This window comes from Ceratotherium simum, chromosome 26 (genome assembly GCF_057802395.1).
Source record: "Ceratotherium simum simum isolate JZ-2026a chromosome 26, ASM5780239v1, whole genome shotgun sequence".
NCBI classification, from domain to species: Eukaryota; Metazoa; Chordata; class Mammalia; order Perissodactyla; family Rhinocerotidae; genus Ceratotherium; species Ceratotherium simum.
In genome coordinates, this window is record NC_141925.1 from 40400827 (window position 1) to 40427266 (window position 26440).

The window sequence follows — 26440 nt, forward strand, 5'->3', positions numbered from 1 at the left end:
GGTCCACAGCACATGCCCTCGCTCTGCCCTGCTCCTGATCACACTGCTTCTGACCCCCCTCCCATGGGCACCCGCTGGCCTAAAGGGCTGCATTTAGGCTCCGTCCATCTCTGAAACACAAAACTCCAGGCCCTCATCTTCCTGGAAGCCCCCGTTGCGAGCAGAGCCACAGCTCAAGGCTGATTCCCAGGCCCTCTCATTTCTGCTGGTGGAAGGAGGATGAACAAACCGGGAGACCACACACCATCCCTGAGCAGAAATCACGCCTCACGATTTCTAGCCTCATGGGATCCAACTGGGTCCAAGGGCCTAAACGTGACAGGAAATGTGCAGCCTGTGTCTAAGGAGACCGTACGTGGGAGCAGCAGGGCCTGAGGCCCCTGACAGCAGGCACCATGTGAAAATTATCCAGAGCGTCTTCTGCAAAAGTTCTGTGCTGCTCAATGGAATGAGCAGTGACGGCCCCTGGTGGAGTCAGCCCCCTCCTAGGATGGCCTGGCAAGGAGGACACCATCCAGCCAGGTCCCACAGCTAGTGGGGCAAGCAGGAATGGAACCCAGATGTCACTCCTCAGACAGGGCAGGCTACCCTCTGGAGGCCCTGCCGAGAAACCAATGGTTTCCTCTCTTCTGCCCACATTTCCAGCTGTTCCCAGTTCACCCAAGCAGCTTTCACAGCCCAGAGGACTCCACGACAATAATGATCTGTGCCTCAGTTTCCCCATGGGTAAAATGGAGGTAATGATATGTCCACCACAGAATGTTCTAAAGCTGAAAATGAGGCAATGGATGTTTAAGGCCTGACTCAGACAAGGGGATTCCATGAAAATGCAGAACCTCTCTTCTCAGGCCTGGGAGGAGGGGCAAGAAAAGCAGACAGTGAGAGAGGGCGGGGGTGCCTGGCTGGCTGTGGGAGAAGTGGGGAAGAACACTATTCAGAATGGGGAAGAAACTGAGAAAGGGAGAAAGGAAGTCGGTCTGCCTGTTTCCACCTCCAGAAGACTGAGGCCACTTCCTCTGATGAAATCAGGTCCTCTCACCCCCACCGTCTACTCAGTAAGCAGATTCCAGCCTCATCCTGGGGAGGGGGTGAGGCAGAGCCTCCTATAGAGCCAGCCCTGTCGGTCACCAGTGGGCCCAGGCCCCAATCTCTCACCCCGGTCCACTACTAGCCACAGGCTGGCAGTGCCCTCTGTTAGAGACAGTCCCAGGGACTGTCACCAGGGTGACTCATTGCTGCTGTGAGCCTTCATTTCCCACTCTGTCCAGGGAAGGCTCTGGATTAGCCAGGGCTCTCACAGCTGTGAGTGCAGTCACCTAAGGAGCACTGTAAACATTCACCCCCCAGAACTCTGCATTCGGGAGCTGAAGCCCAGAGATTCTGTGGTGCAACCAGGCAGAAGCATCCAGAGGGAGCAGGAGGCTCTGTGGACTCAGCAAGACTGGAGTTCGAGTCCTAGACTGGCCACTTGGGAGTCATGGACCAGAAGCAAGGCTTCTGTGGGCCTTGGTCTTCTCATCTGCAGAGAGGTGAGGACAGAGGGACCCGCAGATCCAGTCTCTCATTCTGTGGGTCGAGGTGTGGCCTCCAGAAGGTCCACTCTCTGGGGAGGTGGGAATGTCGGCCTACCCTCACCTCTTAACCTCAGGGAGGGTGTGAGATTGCACAAAGGGAGCAGACCAGGGGCAGGAAGGGGCCTGGTGGGCCTTGGCTCTGCCTAGGGACTGTAGGGGATACCCTGCTGGCACTGGTGCTGGGGCTGGGGGCTGAGGGCGTCTGACCACAGCATCCTCCTCCTTCTCTCTAAGGGGCTGTAGCTGGGCAGAGGCTCGTGGCTGCTTTCCTCTCCCTGAAGAGCCTGAGCTGTCCTGCTGCTGCCCCTTCCCCTGGGATGAAAGAGAGACAGGGCCTGGGAGACACTCAGAGAACCAGAGAAAAGGAAGAGAGAGTGAGAGACAGAGACTGACTCCTAAGGAGATGCCGGGGGGCGCTGACAGAGGCAGGGAGCTGAGGTGGGAGAGCAGAGGCCTCAGCCAGCCAAGATCAGGACCACGCCCCTCAGTACGAAGATGGGGGCTGGGGACCTGTATCACGGCTCTCTTTGCACTGACCACATGCGAAGCACTTTTGCAACATAGGAAAAGAAGAAGCCAGATTGATGAAGGAAGTGCTGGGTCACTTGGGGTTGGGTGGGTTTAGGGAAGACTCTCATCCTCCCTCTGTCCTCTGAAGGAGCCTGATCGTCACTCTCTAGGTGCCCAAGAGTTCCCCGAGGTGGCCCTTCCATAGGGCCTCCTCTCTGTCCTTGACGGTGCTGCTTGTCTGCTCAAGCCCCTGGAGGAGAGCAGGGCGATGGGGCTGCCCCTGCTGCCGGTGCTGCTGCCGCTGCTGCCCCTGCTGCCGGCATCTCTGCAGGCTGGTGAGTGGCCAGGACCACGCTGGCTCTGCCCAGGGCCACGGGAGGAGCTCCCAGGAGGGGCTGTGGCCGGGTGTCTGGAGAAGGGGTCTGCTGGGGTAACTGGCCAGGCCTCCCACGCCTAACCAAGGGCTGTTCCCATAGTGCTGGGTCCCCCCAACCCCTCACCTGTTCCCTACCCCAAGCCTGGAGAGGGGGACACCCAGGCCAGAGGGACAGTCCTACCACCTGTCACACTACTGCCCATGGGTGAGGGTGCCAGATGATCTGGGATTATCTTCTTTGTCTCTCCCGGTGGCTTCAAAGTCTCTCCCTCTCCCTCCCTCCTCTAGGTTACTGGGCAGAATCCAGTCCAAATGTTGGCTCTGGGGTCAACCAACCAGAGCACCTCTCAGCCCCCGAGGGTGGCTCCATCCACATCCCCTTCTCCTTCTATTACCCCTGGGAGTTAGCCAAGGTTCCCAGGGTGAGTATAGCCTGGAGACGGAGGCACTTCCATGGGGAGTACATCTACAACACCACCCCGCCTTTCATCCGTGAGGATTACAAGAACCGGCTCTTCCTGAACTGGACAGAGGGTTGGAAGACCGGCTCCCTCCTGATCTCCAACCTGCGGAGAGAGGACCAGACTACGTACTTCTGCCGGGTCCGGTTGAACACACTGATGAACGGCGAGCAGCAATGGCAGTCCATCCCAGGGACCACACTCATCATCACCCACGGTGAGTCCTGCTGCCCTGGCCGCTGCCGCACCCACCAGAGGCTCTTGAAGTCCACTGGCGCCCTTGTCCCCCAGGCCTGGCCCAGGCTCCCCTCTTCCTGACCCTTCTCTCAAACTCTTCTTCCTTCCCTCCACTCCTCTGCAGGCCTCTGACAACTTTCCCCTTTTCACCTTAATCTTCCCCAAACCTGCCTTCCTTGCCCCTCCCGCTCACTGCTCCCTCCACATCCAGCCCCCACCCCCCCTCCCCCGGCCTCAGCATCTTCTGGGGTCCCCAGGTATCTTCCCTTCTTACTCCAAGCTGGGACTCCAGCCCTGCCCCCTGCCCTTGCCCCACATTGGGGGACTTGATTTCTCCAGATGTGGCCTGCCTCCCCTTGCCGTGAGTCCATGTGCGGAGTCCCAGCTCACCCCATATCTATATCTCTCTACAGCCAGGAGCTCAGCCAGACACACACGGTAGGCCTGAGGAGCCCCCATACCCTGGCAACGCCCATCACCTGTTACCCAACCTTCTCGCTTCCTCCTCCCCCCCGCCCCCCAGAACATGGCCCTCAACACTCCCACCTCCTCCCTCCTCTTTCCTCTCCTCTCCCATCTCCTTCTTCCCCCATCTCCATCCTCTTTACCCTCCTTGCGTCTCACCACCCCCAGCCCCACCTCTCCCTGTGTTGCTCAGTCACACTGTCCCCATCGTCCACGGTGATCCTCCTCCTCTGTCCCCATCATTAAGAGGCACGTCTGCGGCAGCAATCACGGCAGCTCCCGCCTACTGCGCACTGTGTCCCTCTGAACATCCGGGTGTGCATCACCCCAGTTAGCCTGCACCGTGACCCCACAGTAACAGTAGGTGCTGCTCTCATCTTCCCTTTACAGATAGGGAAACCGAGGCTCCCAGACCTAACACCTGCCCAAAGTCGCCCTCAGGGTGCAGGCGGGATCTGAACCCAGTTTAACCCCGGAGCCTCCCCTCTTAACCATTAGCCCCTCGGCCTCATGTACTGACTGCATTATCTTGTCGTCCTGACCTGTTTTTAACCTAATAATCCTAATAACCTAATAATAATAACCTAATAATCCATGTGTTGCATAACAGATCTTCCTCTATTTCTCAGTGGGGCATGGGAACTTGAACCTGGGTTTATCTGTCTCCAGAGCAGAGGGGGGAGGAAATAGGAGTGCATTGTCTGTAGAAAATCTTTTAGAAAATAAAGATCCACTAAGTCCGTTTGCTTTTTATAATCACTTGTGCTGCCAATTCTAAACGATGTCAGGGCTGCATTTCTGCTCCCGTGAGGACACTCTCTGTGCCTCCGCTTTGGTAAACCCCTGCCCCGTCTGGACCACCCGGCTGGTTTTAGGGCAAATAGAAAGTGGCTCACCCTGAACTAAGCCAGACAGCCTTGGATTTACACTGCCCGCCCCTCCCTGTGTTCCCTTAAGTGGCCTCTGAGACATGTTGCCTCTCCTTAGATCCTTCTGCCTCCTTCCCGATTCTTCCTCACTTTTCTCATTTCTCCTTTCAGTCACATTCACTACAAGTTTTTCCATCAATAAATTAACTTTTTCAGGGCCGGCCCTGTGGTTTAGTGGGTAAGTGTGCGCGCTCTGCTACTGGCCGCCAGGGTTCGGATCCCGGGTGCGCACTGACGCACCGCTTCTCCGGCCATGCTGAGGCCGCGTCCCACATACAGCAACTAGAAGGATGTGCAGCTATGACATACAACTATCTACTGGGGCTTTGGGGGAAAAATAAATAAATAAAATTATTTTAGGGCCGGCCCCATGGCTTGGCGGTTGGGTGCGCGCGCTCCGCTGCTGGCGGCCCGGGTTCGGATCCGGGGCGCGCACCGACGCGCTGCTTCTCTGGCCATGCTGAGGCCACGTCCCACGTACAGCAACTGGAAGGATGTGCATCTATGAAATACAGCTATCTGCTGGGGCTTTGGGGGCGGGGAATAAATAAATAAAATCTTTAAAAAAAAAGTTATTTTAAAAAAATTAACTTTTTCAGTTAATGCAATTAATTGGCATTATTTTTACAAAAATATGGGAAAGTAATAAAAAGAAACGTTTTTAATCCAAGTGAAGCACCACCGTGCAAGGACATCACACTAAAAGAAGATTTGTAGCAAATACAACTGATAAGTTTGTGGTTGGCTTGTTGATTTTTTTTACATACAGATGTTTTATTTTTTTTAGCCAAATGTAATTGTTCTCCTTTGTAATTGTTCTCTTTTATTTCTAAGCCCAAAATCCCATACCCCAGTAGGGGTTGAAAATATTTTAATTTCTTCTAATTTTTTAATGATTTGATTACTTTTCACAATAAAACTCTTTAATATAGTGAGACTGTCTATTGGTATATGGTGTGAGATAAAGAGTTAAATTGATCTTTATACCAAGAAACAAATCAATTTTCCCAACCCCATTTACTGAATATTTTTTTCTCTTCTCCATTGATTCATAGGCCTGGTTTTTAAATTCTTTTGTAGAATAGCACCATTTCTGGTCTGTCTCTTCTGTTTCACTGGTCTGTCTTCACTTATATCACTCTGTCACTGTTTTAGTTATTGTAACCTTATCATGTTTCAGTGGCTGATAAGACTATTTCAATCTCAACCATGTTACTTTTTCCTCAAAAATTTTATTATTGGAGCTGGCATGTTGGTGTAGTGGTTAAGTTCAAGCACTCCCCTTTGGCAGCCCAGTGTTTGCAGGTCCAGATCCCAGGCTCAGACCTACACATCTCTCATCAAGCCATGCTGTGGCGGTGTCCCACATATAAAGTAGAGGTTGACTGGCAACAGATGTTAGCTCAGGGCTAATCTTCCTCACCAAAAAAGAAACAAAAAAAAAAACTTTATTATTGTTGCCTGCCTGATCTTTCACATAAATGTTAGAATAAATTTGCCAAGTTCTGAGAAAAACACTCATGAGGATTTTGTAAACCAGAATTGCATTAAACCTATAAAGCAATTGACAGAAATGGAAATCAGTGTAATATACAATCTTCCCACCCAGGAACAGGTCCTCTTTTATAATCCTCAGGAAACCTTGGGAGTGTTCTTCTAAAGATCATGTAAATGTCTCACAAGACTTTCCCCTCTATATTCTTTATTTTTATTATTAACCTGCAACATTATTTTTTGAATGTTTATTTTTTATAATTTTCACTGTAAAAGTAATGCATAAATTCTGTCCAAGCTGGTGGGTTACTTGCACATGTTTACCTCCATGCCTCCCAAAATCTACTAAAATGACAGCAAAGGGAATTTTTGAAGACAAAAATCCACAAGGACAAAAAATATGTGAGCTAGACTGAAAAGAACAAGATTTGGGGAGCTGGACACAGATAGACTAATGTAACTGGCTTAGGAGACCAGAGGAACTGAACCCTAAGCCAGCAGTGGGAAAACCCAGAAGAAAGGTGATTTACACCACAAAACCCCCTGCAGGGAGGCAGGAATGGCGGCCCCAAGGACCCCTGGATGCGGGAGTGGAAGGGTCTGAGAACTGGAGGACCAGTTGAAAATTGATTTAAGAAGCAGGAAACCTCCATCCCCTACCCCCACCCGGCAGAAGACTGGAGATTTGCTTTCCAGAAAGGATGAACCAGAGGGACACTGGGGGCAAGGGTTCAGTCCTTCAAACTGGAGACTTGGTGAATTGATAAACCCTAAACACCTTGACCCCTCAGATGCCTCCCAGGACTCAGGCAGCCAGGCTGGTATCCCCCCACCGTGGGCAGAAGACCAGGGGATTCTTCTCTGGGAAATCAATCTGATGGACCCAAAAAAGATCTAGAAATCTAACAGATCACCCTACAGCCCACTAACTGAGAAGCACTTTCTACCATACCACTCACACAGCTTCTAATCTGCCGGCGCTCTGCATGCTGGGAGCCAAGGGTGCAGGGGAGTGGGGTCTCGGCCTCCCAACAAATCCCCCAGCACTGAGGATGCACCCTCATCTCAGCTGTGCCTGGATGCTCAGGTTAGAGACGCCATTTTCAAATATACTTAAACTAAACATTTAAGGAAAACTTCTCCCATGAAAGGCAGAGAGCAAAAGAAATGGGGGTGGGGGGAGCTGGAAAAAAACAAAACAATGGAGGGAGAGTAAAACTTTCAAATAACTATCATTCTCAGGAAATTAAGAGATCGCATGCATGTCACAAGAAAGAGTGCTTTACAAAGGAGCTTTCCAAACAGTAAAAGAGCTCTTGGAAATTAGAGACGTAATAGCACAGATGGAAAACTCAATACAAGGATGGAAAGAGGAAGTTTGTGGAAATCTCCCAGAAGGTGGAACAAAAGGTCAAAGATTTGGGCTCTGTAGTGGGTTGAACAGCAGCCCCCAAAAGATATGTCGACATCCTAATGCTGAGAACCTGTGAACGTTACCTTACATGGTAACAGATGTGATTCAGTTAAGGACTTTGAGATGAGGAGGTTATCTGGGGTTAACTGGATGGGCCCTAGATGCAAACACCAGTGTCCTTAGAAGAGAGAAGCAGAGGGAGATTTGACACGGATGGAAGAGAAGGCAATGTGACCACGGAGGCAGAGACTAGAGTGATGCAGCCACCAGAGGCTGGAAGAATGAGAAACAGGCTCTGCCCCAGAGCCTCGGGAGGGAGGGCGGCCCTGCTGACACCTTGATTTCCAACTTCTGTCCTAGGACAGTGAGAGGATAAACTTCTGTTGTTTTAAGTCACCGAGTTTGTGGTAATTTGTTACAGCAGCCACAGGAAAGTAATACAGAAACTATAAGGAAAGATTAGAAAAATTGAGGATTGGTCCAACAGGTCCCACCTCTGATCAATGGAAGTTCCAGCAACAGAGACGAGAGAAGGCCATGGGGAAGAAAATATCAACAAAATTACTCTAGAAATTTTCAGAACGAAAGAACCCAGTGAAGGGGTAAAAGTAAAAAGACCTAGCTCTAGGGCACAGCAACATGAAATTTCAAAATGCCACAGATAAAAAGAAGATCCAACCATTTTCCAAGGAGGAAAGAAAGAAGCCACATACGGAGATTCAAGCATCAGAATGGTCTCAGGTGTCTCAACAGCAAGAAGGGAAGCTGAAGACAATGGTTGAAAGCCTGGAAATTCCAAGGGAAAGTTATTTCATTCATTCATTTAACAAATACTGATTGAGGGCCTACTGTGTGTCAGGTGCTAATCTGGGCACTGGGAAAACAGCAGTTAAAAACAAAACAAAAGAAAACAAAAATGTCCTCAATGATGGAATACACTTGAGTGTGGGAAGAAGACTAAAGAAAGCAAAGAAATTAATTCTGTCTGTGTGTCAGGTGGTGGTGAAAAGAGAAAAGGAGAAAGCAAAGCAGAATGGGTGGGACAGAGGTGGCTAGGGGTGTTACTTTATACAGATGGGACAGGGAAGGCCTCTGGGACATTAGTCAGAGTGCTGGCAGAAAAAGCCACTCAATCAGGATAATGGAAGAGAGTTTTGAGTGGGACACGGGGTAGGGAAACCAGTCAGGATGGTGAGACCCCTGGGAGCAGCACAGGCCTAAGGAGCAGGGGAGGGAGAAGGTATTGGAGCCCGGAGAGGACTGGAGTACACGAGAGGGCCCAGAGAGGAGCTCTGGCCTCTGGGGAGATGGAGTCAACATGGTGATTAGTTTTAAGTGTCAGCTTGACTGGGCTAAGGGATACCCGGAGAGCTGGTAAGACATTGTTTCTGGTTGTGTCTCTGAGGGGTCAGAAAGGGATGAGCAGTGGGTGGGCATCATCCAACCCCTTCAGGGCCCACACAGAACAAAAAGGTGGAGGAAGGGCAAATTTGCTCTCTGCTTGAGCTGGGACATCAGTCTTCTCCTGTCTTTGGAATTTGAAGCTCCTGGTCCTCGGGCCTTCAGAACCGGACTGAGACTTACACCATTGACCTCCCTGGTTCTCTGGCCGTCAGGTTTGGACTGGAACTACACCATGGGGTTTCCTGGGCCTCTAGCTTACAGGCAGCAGATTGTGGGACTTCTCAGCCATCATAATTGTGTGAGCCAATCCCTCATAATAAAACTCTTTCTAGATCTCTGTGTATCCTCTTGGTTCTATTTCTCTGGAGAACCCTGACTAATACAATACCTGTCAGGGAGGGGGCCAAGGGCTATGCCCTGACCTACCCTCCCCTCTCCCTCTGTCTCCTGCTGGTACTCCCATTGGCCACTGAATAGGAACCAGCCAGCAAGAGAGCCCATGGATAGAGTCCACCAAGACCAGCCTCCAAAGGCACAAAGCAGGGTAGAGAAGAGTTGGGGGATGGATCTAGAGAAGCCAGCAGAAAAATCCAGCCTAGGCACAGATCTGTAAGAAGTGGGGGAGAGGTCTGGGGAAGAATATTCCAGTCAAGAGGGAACAGGAAGGGCAAGGCTGTAAGGTGGGACAAGTGTGGCTGAAGCAGATGAAGAGGCTGAAGGTGGCAGGAGGTGAGGTCAGAACAGCAGTGGAGGCCGGTCCTGTGTGGCTTTGAAAGCCAAGGAAAGAACTCGCACTCTGAGTGCCATGGGAGCTAGTGAGGGCTCCCTGCAGAGGAGTGCCGTGATCTGATCTACATGGTAAAAGTGTCACTCTGGCTGTCAGTGGAGAGTAAGACTGTCACCGACTAATTGCCCACAGGAACTCAAGGGTGGGTTCAGAAGCCTTTAACTGTTTAAGAGATGCAATCACCAGCCACCCTGATCCGGACCAAGCCTCAGCGCAAGAGCAACACCTATGCCCTTTGCCTCATCTTTAATGCTAAGATCTCCACTCTGGGAGGAGCTGAGGCCTTATTACATAACCTGCAGTGTATGTGGAAGCATGTTTTCCAGCTGAGCCTGTGCAAGGGAATAGACACCTCTCCCTTTTGAGTATTCATTCCCCATCCAAAATAACAAGTCCTTGCTTCCCTTTGTTTGGGGACAGCCACGACTTTGGAAATGATTCCACGTGGCCTCCTATTTGCTGCAAATAGGTTCTATTTTGTGTGACAACTACTTCTGGTCGATAGTCTGATTTTAACTCCCCAGGAGGTGAACCCACTTTTGGTTTGGTAACAAGACTATCCAGATGAGCAGCGTCAAAAGCAGGGAGATTGGTGGGAGACAACGTGGCTTGAACAAGGCGACGGCAATGGCGGGTGAGATGTGTCCAGATGCTGGTGATATTTGGAAGACGGAGCAGACAGGATCTGCAGGTGATCGGATGTGGGGGGTGAGAAAGAGAGAAGAACCAAAGATGATTCTAAGGCTTTTGGCCTGAGCAGCTTGAAGGATGGAGTTCCCATTTACCGAGAGGGAAAATGGGGGAGGAACGGGTCTGGGAGGGAGTCCAGAGTTCTGTTCAGGACATCTTAAATTTGAGATGCTATCAGACAAACAGACGGAGGCATGAGTAGGCAGTGAGACTTGAGTCTGGAGCGCAGGGGGAGATAAGGCGGGACATGTAAATGTGGGAGTAATCAGCATATCGCTGGTACGTAATGTCCTGGGACTGGATGAGACTTTCTGGGAAGTGAGTGCAGACAGGGAGGAGCTCCTAGGACTGAGCTGTGGCTGCACAGGTGGGAAGACAAGGAGGAACCAACAAAGACTCTGAGAAGGAGCTGCTAGGGAGGCAGGAGAGGAGCCAAGAGAGAGAATGGTGTCCCGGAAGCCAAGTGCAGACCCATTTCATGAAAGGGAGAATATCAAATGCTGAGAAGTTGAGTAAGATGGAAAATATGGGAGAGTAAGAGACCGAAATCCTCAATTTCAGTATTGGAAGTGAATAGATATACCTAAAACAACAAAATCAAGCAACAGCAGTGTGTGCATGTGATCTAGAAATATGAGGTTAATGCCAAAAGAAATAGCTAAACGTGCTGAAAGTTTGTTGCCTCTGGGGAACAGAGGGAGTGAGGAGGCTTATGCACGCTTGCTGTTTTTATAAGCTGCATGGAATTTGTTGACTCCTTAAATTATGTGCCTATACAACTTTGATAAAAATAAATGTTTCATTTTAAAAATAATAAAGGTACTGGTAATACTTGCACATAATAAAAAAATGCTCAAACAACACAGAAGGGAGTCAAATGAAAAGTAAAATCCTCCCTCTCTCCTTTATCTCCCCAGCTACCGCCTCTTTCTTGGGAAATGTTCATCTTACAGATGTAGACACAGATGTAGATGTAGATATGGACATAGATATAGACATACAACACAGTAGAATCAAACTGCACACTGTTCTGCTCTCCAACTTGCTATTTTTACTTCACGTACCTCAAGTATCTTCCCATTTCAGTACACAGACATCTGTGCCTTTTTAAACAATGGCCGCCTGGTATCCCATTGTATGATGTATCATAGTTGATTTAATCAGTCTCCTATTTAAGGACATTCAGGTTGTTGCCACATCACAAACAAAGCTGCAGAGAGCACCCTTAAACACAGGCCTTTGAACATGAACGCAGCATTTCCATAAGAGAAATTCCCAGCACTGAAATCACTGGGTCAAAGGGCATGCACGGGTATTCTACATTTTGATAGATATTCCCAAACGCATTCCCAAAGGCTGTGCAAATTTATACTCCGGTTGTGTGTGAGGTTCCTCTTTCTCTAAACCCTTGTCAGTACTGGGTATTCTCCTCCACCCAGCTCAGTAAGAAAACTGGTCCCTTGTTTTAATCTGCATTTTTAAAAATTATGAATGGATATTAGCATCAGGGTTATGTTATCATTTTATGAAATGAATTAGAATTGCATAGTTTTCCATATTTCTTGTGTTCTAGACTCTTCTATGTGGGAAGTATCTGTTGCTTAAATTTTGACAAGAATTTACCCATAAAACCTCCTGTACTTAGAATTTTTATGAAAGGTAGTTCTTTCATAGTGTTCTTAACGTCTACTTTGTCTATCTATCAGTTATAGTTTACTACTTCTTAAATCCACTTTTTAAAATTTTTGTTTCAGAAAATCATCCATTTCACAGAATGAAAGTGAGTGTAGACTCACAGAGGTTTTTAGATTTGCAAACCTGTGATTGAGCATACACTCACTCATGATTTCAATGGACTTTTTCATTTTTGTCAGGTTTGCAAGAGTCTTGTCTGTTTTCCTGGGGTTTTTCCCTAAATAAGCACTTCCTGCATTTATTATTCCTACCACCATTCTGTTTCCTAACAACGTTATTCCTACATAGGTTTTCATTACTTTCTAACTCTGAGTTTCCTTAGGGCTGGCTCCTTTCTGGTTTTGGTACTTTTTCTTTGGAAATTGACTATTTCATCCATTTTTTGAATCCTTTCCACTTTAAATAATGAAAGCATTTAATACTACGAATTTATCTTAGAGTGCAGCCTTAGTCATATTCCAGGAGGTTTTTTAAAAATATGTATTACTCTGGTTTTTATTTTCTAAATAGCATGTTATTATATATATTTCTTTAAGTAATTAAAAATTTTTATCTCAATTGAGAGATGGTATCTACTCTTCTAGTATTAATTTCTAATAAAAGTAGACAGAGAATTTGATTCACACTAACATGAAGATCTTATTGAAGTTTGGTTTTTTCCTGTGGCTTAGTATTATGTCAACTTTTTAATGGTGCATTAAACATCTGCAAAGGTATAATGTGTTTGTAGGACCTATAGTTCAATATATATTAATTTAATCTTAAAAATATATTTCCAATATACACTAGGTGCTTTACAGATGTTTTCTCACACATTAAAACAATCCTGTAAAAAGACAAATACCGTTTGATTCCACCGATACGAGGTCCCTAGAGTCGTCAGATTCAGAGACACAGAAAGTAGAATGGTGGTTGTCAGGGGTTGGGGAAAGAGGGAATGCAGAGTCAGTGTTTCATGGGGACAGAGTTTCAGTTTGGAAAGATGAAAGAGTTCTGGAGGTGGATGGTGGTGATGGTTGCACAACAATGTGAATGTGCTTAATGCCACTGAACTGTACACTTAAATACGGTTAAAATGGTACATTTTATGTTACATATGTTTTACCACAATAAAAAAAATTTTTTAATCCTGTGATTTAGCCATTTCATCCATATGTGTAGGTGATAAATGAGGTTCTGAGGTCACACTACTGATAGGTGGTAGAGTCAGAGTTTAACTGAGTGATCTGTGTCTTTTGATTGGCAAATTCAATCCATTTACATTTAGAGTGAATAGTGATATATGAGGGGTTAATACTGCCATTTTATCTTTTGTTTGCTGGTTGTTCTATATATTTTCATTGTTTCTTTTTCCTTACATTCCTGTCTGCCATTTCAGTTTGGTGGTTTTTTTGTGATGTTTTTCTCTATTTTCTCTTTATGTATGCTTTGTGACTCTGCTCTGATTTTTTGTTTTGTGGTTACCATGAGGTTTGCATAAAAGATCTCATAGATGACATAGTCCTTTTTCTGATAGCCTCTTATCTCTATTAGTCTATGCAGGTTCCGTCCCTTTCCTCTTTCCCTTCTGTTTTTGTTGTCACAAATTATTCCTTTTTGTGTTGTTAGTTTGTGACAAAATTGTATTTGTTATAGTTATTTTTGATGCTTTCTTCCCCTTTATCTTTTATGTTATAGTTTTTTGCTAACCCATTCTGATAGAGAGCTGCAGTTTTCTGATTCTGTCTATCTGTTTATCTCCTTGCTCAAGGTTTTGTAAACCTTTGCTTTTTAGTTTCAGATGGGAGGGCTCCTTTCAACATTTGTTGTAGGGCAGGTCTAGTGGCAATGAACTCCCTCAGCTTTTGTTTGTCTAGGAAAGCTTTTATTTTTCCATCATAACTAAAGAATAACTTCACTGGATAGAGTATTCTTGGCTGATAGTTTTTGTCTTTCAGTATTTTGAATGTATCATTCCATTCTCTCCTAGCCTGTAAGGTTTCTGCTGAGAAATCCACTGAAAGCCTGATGGGGGTTCCGTTGTGGGTTATTTTCTTCTCTCTTGCTGCCCTTGATATTTTTTGTCATTGACTTTTGATAGTTTTAATATTATATGCCTTGGAGAAGGTTTCTTCGCAGTGAGGTAATTAGGATTACCTAATTGGCTTCCTGTACTTGTGCGTCCAGTTCCTTCCCCAGGTTTGGGAAGTTCTCAGCTATTATTTCTTTGCATAAGCTCTTTGCTCCTTTCTCCCTCTCGTCTCCTCCTGGGATACCTATAATCTTTGTTAGTTTTCCTAATTGAGTTGATATTTCTCTAAGAATTTCTTCATTTTAAAAAAATCTTAGTTCTCTCTCCTCCTCCACCTGAATCATTTCTAGGTTTCTATCCTCCAGCTCGCTAATTCTCTCCTCCATATGGTCTGCTCTATTTTCAATTCTTTCTACATTATTTTTCATCTCATTAATTGTGTTATTCATCTCCAGAATTTCTGTTTGGTATTTTTTTTAGAGTTTTAATCTCTGTGGTGAAGTGCTCCTTCTGTTCATTAATTTTGTTCCTGAGCTCATTGAACTGTCTTTCTGAGTTTTCTTGTAACTCATTGAGTTTCTTTAGGACAGCTATTTTGAATTATCTGCCAGTTAGATTGTAATCTTCTGCAACTTCAAGTTTGGTTTCTGGAGAGCTGTCATTCTCCTTCTGTTATGCTGTGTTACTGTAGTTCTTCATGGTGTTTGATGAACTGATCCTCTGCCAGCACATTGTGGTAGTAACCACCTTTCTTATTTGGATACAGCTTTGGTTACACTGGTTCTGTGCTGCTTTCAGTTATATTTGAGAGCTTGTACTTTCTACCCTCCACTGCCTCTGCCAGGGGTGTTGTCAGTGCCATCTTTGTGCTGCTTGTGCCTCTGGGGTTGCTGGTGCCTTGCTACTTACAATGTTGCTTTAGTCTCAAGTGTCACCACCAGGATCACCAGGCTGCAAGCACTTCTACTGCTTCTGGGGTCGCCTGGGTCTCATGTTCCTCCACTGGATCTCTGCAGGCTCTTCATGGGCTCAGGTGCTGCTGCCCCATGCACCACTTGTGCTGCTGCTCCTGGGTTGTCTGGGGGTGCTGGCTGCACTGCTGCCAGGGGTGCTGGGTTCGTGAGTGTCACTGTTGCTGCTGGAGGCACAGGGACCCAGAGAATTGTATGCAATTGTATGCAACCGCTGCTGGTGCAGTTGTTGTTGGGGGTTCTACTATTGGGGGCTGGGTCACCAGTTCTGCTGTGGTTTCTGAAGCCCCTGGTCACAGGTTCCACCTCCCACTGCTGGGGGGAGCAGGGGCTAACTACGGAGAGGTTTTTGTTGTTGCTCACTGTGTAGCCTCTGGTCTCTGGTGCTAGCCAGTGTGTTTTGAAAACTCAGTGCCTCACCCAAGCCAGAAAAATATGAATTACGTATACTATTGCCACTGTTGGAAAGACCTGGCCACTGCCAGGGGAAGAGAAGGAGGCATACACACTGTATCTGCTGGGAGATGGGCAGGAAGCAAGCTGGCTGCCTCCTCTGCCTCCCTTGGGACCACTCACAGGCAAGCAGGCTGGGTCCATTGGAAGGGAGCAAGCCATGCCTGTTTTCTCACAGGCATGAGGGCCAGTGAAATGATCTGTGCCCTGGATTGCTGCTGTGGAGGGAGGAGGAGGTGGCTGCTCCCCTAGTTCCACTGCCTCCTGGGGATCCAGTCCACCCAGCTTCAGCTGTATAGATGCCTGGATCTCTTATACATCCTGTTGTGCTGTGTGGAGAGTCCTCTGTTGGGCGATGGATGTCTGATTGGTTGTAACTTAGAAGGGAGAGACAAAGGGAACAAATGCACTCCACCATAATGCTGATGTCACTCCTTAAACTGACTGATCTGGATTCTAAGCCTTCAGCATTTCCTGTTACTCTCCTCCCTGTGTGAGAGCTTCAGAGAGTTGTTCCCCACCCTCAATATTCCCCAAACTAGGGAACAAGATTTGTTTCACCCAGATACCTCTGTTCCTCCAGAGGAGAATTTGCTTATTTCTCATGTCTTCTCAGCTGTCAAGACGACCACCCTGGGCCCCACCAACACTGCCACCACCACCACAGCTGGCCTCAGTGTCTCAGAGGGCAAAAGGAGCTCAGAGTTTTGGCCCCTGAGTCTGGGAGCCATGATTGGGGTGGCACTGGCCTGCGCTGTGCTCATAACTGTGATTTTGGGACTGATGGTCTACCTCAGGTGGAAGAGAAGGAAAGGTAAGTGGTCCAGAAGCCCTGCCTTCTCCGAGCTTCCCAACTGGGTGTTTCTCAGAACCCATCTGCATCAGAATGACCCCAGGTGCTCGATAAAAATGCAGATCCTTGCTGGCTTGAGGTCTGGGCTTGGGAATCTGCATTTTTAATGGTGTCCTCAAGTAGAGTGTGTGCATGATCAAGTTGGAGAACCACTGATCCAGACCAGGCCCTCCCCCCAAATCTGATCATTTTCCAGATCTTGTCTCTTGACTTAATCGTTTCTCATCAGTCCTCACCTTTTAGTTCATGGGGAGGGGAGGGTCTGCCCTGGAAAAAGTAAGGAGAAAGCAGAAGGGACAGGAAGTTGGCTCAGCTAAGCAAGCATTGGTTGAGCGCCCGTTTTCCAGGGCCTGGCTTGTAACTGGAGATATAAAAGTCAGTAAAGCATAGGCCCTGCTTTCAAGGACCTCAGCGGGGCAGGGAGGAGGAGGGAGCTGTCTCAAGGGCTAATTGCCTCATTTGGAAAGAGCTGTGGCAGATTGGGAGGAAGAAGCAGAATCAGAGAGGCCTTCCCAGAGGAAGTGACACCTGCAAAAAGTCTCAAAGCACAAGAAAGAATTAGCCAGGCAAGTGGTGAGGGTGCTGTAGAGGTCACTGTCCATCAGGTGGAGGAAACCACACTGGGACCTGTAAGTAGCTCAGTGCCATGGAGGAGGCAGGAGACGGAGAAGACGACCTTGTGAATCATACCGAAGAGCCTGTGGTCCCAGAGGCCACATCAAGCAGTGAAGTCGCAGCCTCAGCTTCGCCTCGCAGACACTCCAGTCTGCGGTGGAGGGGCCGGAGGTGGGCCAGGCTGGGGTCAGTCCAATGCACTGGCGGTGCAGACGGAGGGAACGGCGAGATCCTGGAGAAGCTGAAGAGGGGAAACCAGTGAGACTTGGTGACTGGATTGATGTGGGGCAAGGGAGTGAGGATGAGTGCCATGTTTTCAACTTGGGTGAATGAGGCTGTGATGGAACCACCAAGCATCCTAGGGAACATGGGAGGTCAAGAGAACGATGATTCTGCAGTTTGGGATATTATGTTTGAGATACCCGTGTGGCATCTGAGCAGAGATGTCCATCAGAAATTTGGATGTATGCTCTCACAGCTCAAAGAGAGGACATGGCTAGAGGCATAAATTATTTATACCCCAACACCCTCCAAAATGGATTTGAATTTACTTTAAAGAAAATTTGCAATGAGAGGAGATTAGCCCCATCAGATATTAAAGCACAGAGGTGATCAGCATAGAATGTGAACCGCCTGCAGTCAATCCCGCCTCACACCCTAGCGGGGTGCACTCTGGCACACGCTATTATCTGTGCCTCAACTTACTCATGAGTAAAATGGGAATAATAGTACTTACCTAGGGGTTGTCGTAACGATTAAATGTAATGCACTTAGAATAGATCCCGGCACAGAGTAAGCACTAGATGAGCATTACACTTGTAATTATTAAGCTACAATAATTAAAATGATTTGACACTCTCATATTAATACACCGATAAGCCAATGGAGGAAAAGAGAAAACCCCAAATACAGGCAAGATGTAAAAAGACCCATATATACGCAGAATTTAGTAGGTTAAAAGGTAGCATTTCCAATCAGTGGGGAAAGATGGTTAATTAAATAAATGGTGCTGGAACAATTGAGTAGCCGTCCAAGAAAAATAATGTTATCTCCCACCTTAGAATTTGCACCAAATAAATTCCATGGAAATCAAAGAATCAAATGAGGAAAAAACTAACCCTAGTTCTAGAAGAAAGCATGTGAGACTATCTTATAACCATGGAATGGAGATGACCATCCTAATTATGACATAAAACCAAAAGCTATGAATAAAAATATTGATAAATTTAACTACATACAAATTGTTTCCTTAATTCTGCAGAGCAAAACCCACCATGGTTGTCCTCTGAGAGTGAGGATAAGGGCAGAGATGAAGAAAAAATGTGACACCGTCACTCAGGATACAGGAGGTGGTATTTAAGGATTTAGCTTGGAAGAGAAACTGTAAATCTGTAAAAGCCTCATTGCATGTGACTGTGCTTTTTCCCAGCAGTATTCAACCATGAAGGTTTAGAATCCTTTAGGACTTGTTGGTTAGGAGTTGTGTTCAGCTGCTAGCACCACAGACCAGAAGTAACATTGGCTTAAATACACAGAGTTTACTTTTTTTCCCTCATATAAAAGGATCCGGAGGCAGACAGCAGAGGCCACTGTCCTTAGCACTCAGGCTCCTTCCTTTCTGCTCACTGTCCTGGATACTGGCTTCTATCCTGAAGGTTGCCTCATGGTCCAATATGGCTGCTAGGACTCCAACCATTATTTCTGGGTTCCAGGCAGGACAAAGGAAAGGACCAAAACAATTATGCCCCAGCTGTCTGTCCTCCTTTAAAAGAGCCTTCCAGAAAGTCCTATCCACAACGTCCCCCTATATCTTATTGGCTGGAGTTTAGTCATGTGTCCCACATCTACCTGTAGGGGAGCACACTGCCACTCTAAATAGAATCAAGGCCCTGTACCTGAGTAAGAAGAAGGGAATGGATATTGGGTAAGCAAATAGCGTTCTCTGCCACGGGACACGTCCAGGATTGGAGATTTGTCAGCTAGGTAAGGCCTAAGGACACGGAACACGGGAGGCCAAGGAGCTAGTGAGAGCAGGACTGGAGAGTGGAGGGCTCAGCAGGGAGCGTGGACGACCTGGGAGAAAGCGGATTATCAAGGAACAAGAGTTCAGTGAGGCCAAAGCACAGGGATGGCAGCCGGATGACGAAAGAGAGCCGGAAGGAAAGAAAGCTGTAGCACAAGGATGGCACCAGCACTTATTATTTCAGAGTTCTCAGTCTCGGTGATCAAAAACAAAGAGCAGGGTGTGGCTGAGTGGAGGGGAGGTGGCGGAGGTGGGGGCACGGCCAGCAAGCCCAGTGTGTTCAGAGGGTTGTCCCCGTGGATGATGAGACCTCCCAGGAGGGCTGAGAGGTGGAGAGGATGTCTGTGAACCGGGGGCCGAATCCCTGGGAAACGCTGCAGAGAGACTTGACGGGGGTGTCGGGGAGGCACATGGGGACACAGCAGAGGTCAGGGGAAGAGGACGGAGAGGAGCGGGCTGCCCTGCAAACACGGCCTCCAGTCAGAAGGTTCATGAGGTGGGAGAGAGAAAGCGTGGCACTCAGAGGGAAAGGGCAAGACGCTGGAGTGTCAGGGCAGGAGGGAGGGGTGGTGCCTGTGACAAGGGGAGGGAAGGAGAGGGTGGGTGGGCCAGGGCTCAGCAGTGGAAGGAGCAGGTTGGGGGATGGGCCAGGAGATAAAGGAAAGAAGGAAGCAGAAGGAAAGGTCAGAAGAGAGGGCAGGGTGGAGGGGGCGCAGGGTGCAGAGAAGAGCTGCTCTCCTGATTTGGTGTTGAGGACAATCACAGGACGCGGGTGGGCGGCCTCAGGGCGCCAGTGGGTGCCGGCTCTGAGTCACAGGCCCTTCCCAGCTGGGTTTCAGCAGAGCTGCTCGCTGCTCTGGTCTCTCCAAGGATGGTCTCAGAGTAGGAGAGAGCAGAGAGGGCAGGAGGAGAGACGCTGTCCGTGGATGGCACACTGACACCCTGTGTGTCCCCCCACAGGTCTGTGCACTAAAGCCAGAACCCCAGCCAGGTGAGTGCTTGACCTCCAAGGGGGGCGGGGTGGGCAGGGGGCACTGGCTTGGAAACAGGAAGTTTCCTATGAGGACAGCAGGAGGGAGCCTTTCACAGCTGTTCTCATCCCCGACTCTGCCAATCCATGTCCTCATATGTCCCCTAACAGGCCAGGCTCTTCACTTCCTGAGGCTCCACCTGCTAAAAGAAACAAACAAAAGAACATGGAGAACAGTGGACCTAAGAGTTCCAGCACTTTCTCTGATTCTTTCCCAGAATGTCTCCCTTTCATCTTTCTCTGGTGCCCCCTTTCTTCTCCCTTTCGTCACCATTTCTAAGCTTTTCCTTCTGTTCATCCTGGCTTCTCTCCACCTTGAACGTCATCCTTCCCGAGCACATCGACCTCTTCCACATTTCTGCCTCTTTCTGCTCGTCGTCCAGTCTGTCCTTTCCCTGTGACGTGGGCAAAGGGCCACAAGGATCCTCTGCCTCCAGCTCCTCTGCCTCTGTCTTTTCTCAGAGCAACTTCCCTCCTCAGCTCCCAGCCTCGCCTCCTCTCCTCTGGACGCCAGGCTCCCCTTCCTTTCTGAGCCCTGGTCCTCCTCACCCTCCCACCTCTTCCTCTTCTCCATCCTTTCTTCTCATTTCCACATTCTCCCTTCCCGAGCTCCCTCCCTCCTTTCTCTCCCTCCCCCACTCTTGCCACCTGCCTTCATCGGGTCCCCTCCCAGGATGGTGTCTCCTCCCAGGACCAAGGCCTGAGCACCCGCCCAGAGGACCTGAGATTAGCTTCGCTGGTTTTCATTCTCCAGATTTTAGGGAGACAGTGCCAGCAGAGAGGACAGGAGCTCACCCTGCCAATTTCTCCTCTCTGCCCCCTTCAATAAAAGCCACTTCTCTAGAACAATCCACTTTCAGTAGGCACTCAGCGACCTCTCCTGGGCTACACTGCAAATTGCTTCTCAGTCCTCTTCGAGGCAGCCTCCTGAGAGCCTAAACCACTGCATTCACCTTCTGAGCCTGTCCAGGCAGGTCCCAGAGCCTCCCACAAAGAGAACCACCCCACAAGGGTTTTAACTCTTTCCTGCCCAGCCTCTAACACTTTTCCCGCCCTCTTGTTCCCATGCAGGGGATCCTTCCAGAACACTGAGGAGGAGTACGAGAATATTGGGAATAAAGGTAAGTCCTACCGCCATCACTCCCTACTCTCCACTGTGGCCCTTCCTTCTCCCCCACACACTCCCTACCCACACAGGTGCCCCCAGTATTTTCCTCTTTCCTCACCCACCCTCCCACATGACCCTGGTCCTGACCAGCAGATAACCTCACTACTGGAGCCCCCTGCCCATTTCCCTACGCTGGCTGCCATGCCACCTGACCCCAGCACATCTTGATTTTTTCTAGGACAATATACAGACCCCAAGCAGGACCCCAAGGTAGGTGGCTCAGACTAGGGCCTGAAAGAATTAAGGAGAAGCTGGAGAAGGTGGGGTGGAAGGACTAAAGGGACTGTGGTTCCGTGGGCACTCAGGTGTGGGATCACCACTCTAAGATGGGGACAGTTCCCCCTCCACTGGCTAACCCCCTTCTCTTTGCTGCCCAGGATGATGGCATCGTCTATGCCTCCCTTGCCCTCTCCAGCTCCACCTCACCAGCAGCACCTCCCTGCCCCCCTCTCAGTGGGAGCCCCCAGGAAGAGACTCTGTACTCTAACTTAAAGGCCTAAGGAGTGGACTGAATGATGACCTCCTTAGAGTGAGCTGTGCAGAGGGTCTCAGCTTCCAATAATAACCCCGGCCAGATACACGACTCAGAAGCCAGCAGGGGTTGAAGGACCTGAGAGACAGAGCCATCTGCTCCCACTCCCTCTTCGACCTCCTAGCCTTGCCCACAAAAATAAAAGTAGCCATAGAATTTGCCTGGATGCATCTAAGAAAACTGATGTCACCTTCAACCCCGGCCCTCTCGCCAAAAATGAACTCTAGAGAGCTCACACCAAGATCCTTCCTCCAGTACTTCTGTTCAGCGACTGCCTCAGGCCAGGGAACAATAATCCCCAACACTGGTAGACAGCCCAGAACCCAAGGGCCACCCCCAATCTAACCACTCTCCTTCCCTTACGATAGTAAGTAGCAGGCATCGTGTTAAGTGCTTCACATGCATCACCTCATTTCAACATCATCAACAACCTGGTATTGGCTATGCTCACTAGAGGCATGAAAACAAGAACCAGAATGTTACAGTGCTTTTCCCAAGGCCACATAGCTAGTATGTGGCTGAGCCAGGAGTTGAACCCAGATCTGCCCTTCTCCATGTCCTTCCCAGGACTCAGGTGTCACTGCCTTCCCAGATCCCTACACTGTGCACGCCTCTCCCCAGGAACAATGATGTGACACAGTGACATGGAGGAGGAGGGAGAGAAGCCAAAAGGAAGCATCTGGTTAGACACGAATCAAACTGATTAAACCATAACCTGTTTTATTAACACATAAACTGTACCACTCTGACTTTAGCCAATTAACCTTGTAGCCAATGAACAACCTCAACACTTATCAGCTTCTCAGGGACCCTCTGAGAGGCTGCCCCTCTTGCTCCAAGGAAGGAGGGTGAGACAGCAGGAAGCAGACATTAACACACAACTATTCCTCAAAGAAGGCCATGGGGAAATCCTCTGCGTCCTCTCTCTGCTGCGGCTCCTCCCTCTGCTCCAGCTCTTTTCCAACATCTTCCATGAGTTGGTCCAGGTCTAAGTCACTGAAGGCTTCATCGTCAGGGGGGAAACTTCCAGCCTCTTGAGGCGGTGGTTTCTGGGGTCCAGGCCCTTCTTTCCCCACCGCGGGACAGGCTCCGTGATGAGCTGGTGGGGTCCGGCCCTTTGGCACCATTATAGCTTCTTTTTCCTCAGACAAGCTGGTTACAGAGGCCTTGCTTTGGGGAGCTTTAAATTTTTTCTTAGGGCCTAAATGAAAAAGTGACAAAACTGAGATTCCTATTAGGTCATCTGTTCTTACCTTTTACAAAGCAAACTCCTAAATTTCTATTTCCAAAAAATCTTTGGAAAAGATGACCTTTCTCAGTAGAAAGAATATGGACTTTGGAGTCAGAAAGACTTGGATTTAAGCCATGTACTGGCCATATACTAGACATGGGTCTTAAGCAAATTTTAAACTCTTTGAGCTTCAGTCTCTTTATCTTTAAGGTGGAAAATATTCAGTCACAGAGATATTGAAAGAATTAAAGGTAACAAGCATGGAAGTATCTATCTACCAGCCCATAGCAACACTCAATATACGTTAGTTCCCACCTCCTTACCATTCTCCTGTCCCTGGATCAAATCAAATCAATAACCATTATGTTTCTACAGTGTGTGCTGCATTCTACAACCTGGTGTACTTTTTGTTCTTTTTGTGAAGTAATTAAAAGCTGTAGAATTGTAAAGAAATGATCCAGGGAGGGAAGATGCAAACATGTACCTCATTTCCCCATAGTTTTTCCCCAGCCTGAGCCTCACCTGGCTGATCCGGGTCTGAATTCCCATGCCCTTCTTTCCTTCCCATTATGGGTACAGGAGGAGCTGGAGACTCATTTCCCAGAGATCTCTTCATTTTCTTCCTTTGCGGAGTTCCATCTCGTCGATCTCCTATGCCTACATCACCCCCACCCACCAACCATGAAGGATATTTGTTTATTTCTCTCTAAATGACAGCTTGACATGGGTCCACAGACCTCCCACATTTAGTCTCCGCCCTGCATCTTCTGCTCATTCTCAATCTAGTGAGTTCTCTTGGTTCCTTTCTTTTTCCCAAATATTTCTCTTTTTTTTTTCCTGGATCTTCTCTTTACAGTTCTCAGAGTCTCCAGGAAGTCATCCTTTTTGGCTAAGAATTTAAAACATTCATTCTGCCTTTAAGCTACGATTTTATAATTCATTACAGGGAAGTGAGGAGGCTATAGCTTCCCTGATGATGCTAGCATGAATCCTGCCTATTTCTCAGGTTCTAGAGCTGAGACAATCGGTAAGGTCTGGCTGCCTGCAGACCCCTTCCACTTTCTGCTTCTGCCCCCTTAACTGTATCACAGGTCCCACTTCCAGCTGGCTTGCTTACCTGCCTTGGCTTTTTTGGTCTGAATTTTGGCTGGCGTGGGACTGGGCAAAGTTGGGTCCTGAGAATGGGAGAGAACAACAAGACAATATAAATGAAGTCACATAATTGTGTTTTTAATAGAATGGGATGCTACAGAAATGACAGGTGCACTTAAGGAAGTCAAATTAGGTTCAAATTAGTCAAAACAGTGAGCCTGATACTATTTAAATAATGACAACAAAGAGAAAGATGTTCATCCTTGCCATTCTACTTGATATTAGCCAATGCAAGGCTTTATGCACAAGAGAAGGAAATAAAGGTAGGCTACAAACATGATAAAAATTGGTAAATTAAAAGAGAAAGTGAAAAAAAAATCTATATTCCAGAACTTCCAGATTCCAGTTCTACATCTAAGGAGCTTGGAAGTAGCCACTCTGCTCTAACAACAACCAAAAGCTGAACAGACTGAAAAATTAACAACTCTTCTTGGATTCATAAGAGAGGTGAGGACACAAGGGAAACTGCTGTCCTCAAGACTAAAGAGACATAGAGGCAAATACCCCAGTATTTGCCAGGGAGTCCTGGCTTACCAGAGCCTAGACTTATACGCAGTAACCACCATGAGAACCAGTGCCAGGTAGGAAAACCTCAACAGTAATAAATGAATTGCTCAGTGCAGACACGTCTGAAAGTTAAAAACTCTAAGGGGACCCAGTCATAGAGGGCTCCCAAACTTTTGTGAGTTTTACCTCCAGGAGCCTGACCAGGTTCTCACAGAAAATATCAGACAAAAATCCCTTCATGCTTCCAGCAGGGGGAAGGGAAAAGGAACCATTTTGGAATATATCAGAGCACTTTGTTCTTCTTAACAAGGCCTGCCCTCAGGAGAACCTAGTTAACCAGCACCTAACTTTCCTAGAGGAAGGGAAATATCCACTCTAGCCCACTCTAACTATCCTGTCCCACCCGAGGGGAGAGAAAAAAAAACTAAAGAACACTTGTGAAGTGCACAGTCCAGAGGCATAGGTTCATTAAAAGACTGAGACCTAATCATAGGACTATAGAACACTTCCCTGCCCCCCAACACCTAACCACCCCATTAGTAAAGGCATATTTACAACAGTTCCTTTTACCTGGTACATCATGTCTGGCAATCAAGAAAAAAACTACAAGGATATCAAAAGGCAAAAAACACAATTTGAAGAGACAAAGCAAGTATCAAAACCAAACATGGCATGGAATTATCAGTCTGGAAATTTAAAGTAAATATGATTAATATGCAAAGGGCTCTAATGGATAAAGTAGACAGTGTGCAAGAACAGATGGGCAATGTAAGCAAAGAGATGGAAATCCTAAGAAAGATTCAAAAGGAAATTTTAGAGATCAAAAACACTGTAACAGAAATGAAGAATGTCTCTAATGGGCTTATTAGTAGACTGGGCATGGCTAAGGAAAGAATCTCTGAGCTTGAGGCTATCTCAACGGAAACCTTCAAAACTGAAAGGCAAAGAGAACAAGGACTAAAAAAAAAAAAGAACAGAATATCTGAGGATTGTGGGACAACTACAAAATGTGTAACATATGCATAACGGGAATACCAGGAGAAGAAAAAGAGAAATAAACTCAAGAAATATTGAAAACAATAATGAAGGAGAATTTCCCCAAATTAACGTCAGACACCAAACCACAGATCCAAAAAGCTCAGTGAACACCAAGAAGGATAAACGCCAAACAACTACCCCTAGGCATATCATTTTCAAACTACAGAAAATCAAATACAAAGCCCTAAAAGAAGCCAAAGGAAAAAAATACCTTTCCTGATATGCTATGGAAGGAGAGAAAATGGAATCATATAGAATGCTCACTTAAAACCACAAAAGGCAGAAAAAGAGTAGAAGACAAAAATAGGAAGAAAGAACAAGAGCAATAGAAAACAATAACAAATATTGAAGATATCAATCCACTATAAAAATAATTATTTTGAATGTCAATGGTCTAAATGCACCAATTAAAAGACAGAGATTTCAGAGTGGATCAAAAAACAAGACCCAACTATATGTGGTCTACAAGAAACCCACTTTAAATATAAAGATACATATAAAGTAAATGGATGGAGAAAAATATACTATACTAACACTAATCAAAAGAAAAAAGGAGTAGCTATATTAATTTCAGACAAAGAAGACTTCAAAGTAAGGAAAGTTATCAGGGATAAAGAAGGGCATTACATAATGAAAGAGGGGTCAATTCTCCAAGAAGACATAACAATCTTTAAAGTGTATGTGCCAAACAACAGAGCACCAAACTATGTGAGGCAAAAACTGACAGAACTGCAAAGAGAAATAGTTGAATCCACTATCATAGTTGGAGACTTCAACATCCCTCTCTCATAAATGGACAGATCCAACAGGCAAGAAATCA

The 26440-nt window shown here is 47.3% G+C and overlaps 2 protein-coding genes across 11 annotated transcripts in view; one reads left to right on the top strand and one right to left on the bottom strand.

Annotated features, from left to right (window-relative positions):
* The first annotated feature begins 966 nt into the window (after window positions 1–966).
* Window positions 967–21852, top strand: LOC106803967 (paired immunoglobulin-like type 2 receptor alpha). Of its 4 annotated transcripts, XM_087417644.1 has the most exons (9): window positions 967–1055; window positions 1348–1529; window positions 2233–2419; window positions 2749–3138; window positions 16088–16285; window positions 19923–19953; window positions 21064–21113; window positions 21339–21370; window positions 21538–21852. In XM_087417644.1, exons 3-9 carry the CDS (start codon window positions 2353–2355, stop codon window positions 21658–21660), a joined length of 891 nt encoding a protein of 296 aa, XP_087273770.1. In that variant the 5' UTR covers window positions 967–1055; window positions 1348–1529; window positions 2233–2352; the 3' UTR covers window positions 21661–21852. The 4 variants fall into 4 exon arrangements, with proteins under 4 accessions (XP_087273770.1, XP_087273769.1, XP_087273771.1 ...); XM_087417643.1 differs by lacking the exon at window positions 967–1055 and having other exon boundaries at window positions 1066–1529; XM_087417645.1 differs by lacking the exon at window positions 967–1055 and having other exon boundaries at window positions 1066–1529; window positions 2255–2419.
* A 534-nt stretch (window positions 21853–22386) lies between these two features.
* ZCWPW1 (zinc finger CW-type and PWWP domain containing 1) overlaps window positions 22387–26440 on the bottom strand; it is a 36603-nt gene continuing 32549 nt past the window's right edge. For 6 of the 7 annotated variants that reach the window (XM_087417641.1, XM_087417640.1, XM_087417636.1 and 3 more), the window contains 3 exons: window positions 24041–24098; window positions 23446–23580; window positions 22387–22893 (listed from right to left, as the gene is read on the bottom strand). In XM_087417641.1, the coding sequence (XP_087273767.1) occupies window positions 22574–22893; window positions 23446–23580; window positions 24041–24098 (513 nt within the window). In that variant the 3' untranslated portion in view covers window positions 22387–22573. The remainder of the gene's footprint in view (window positions 22894–23445; window positions 23581–24040; window positions 24099–26440) is intronic. The other variant, XM_087417642.1, reaches the window with a different exon arrangement.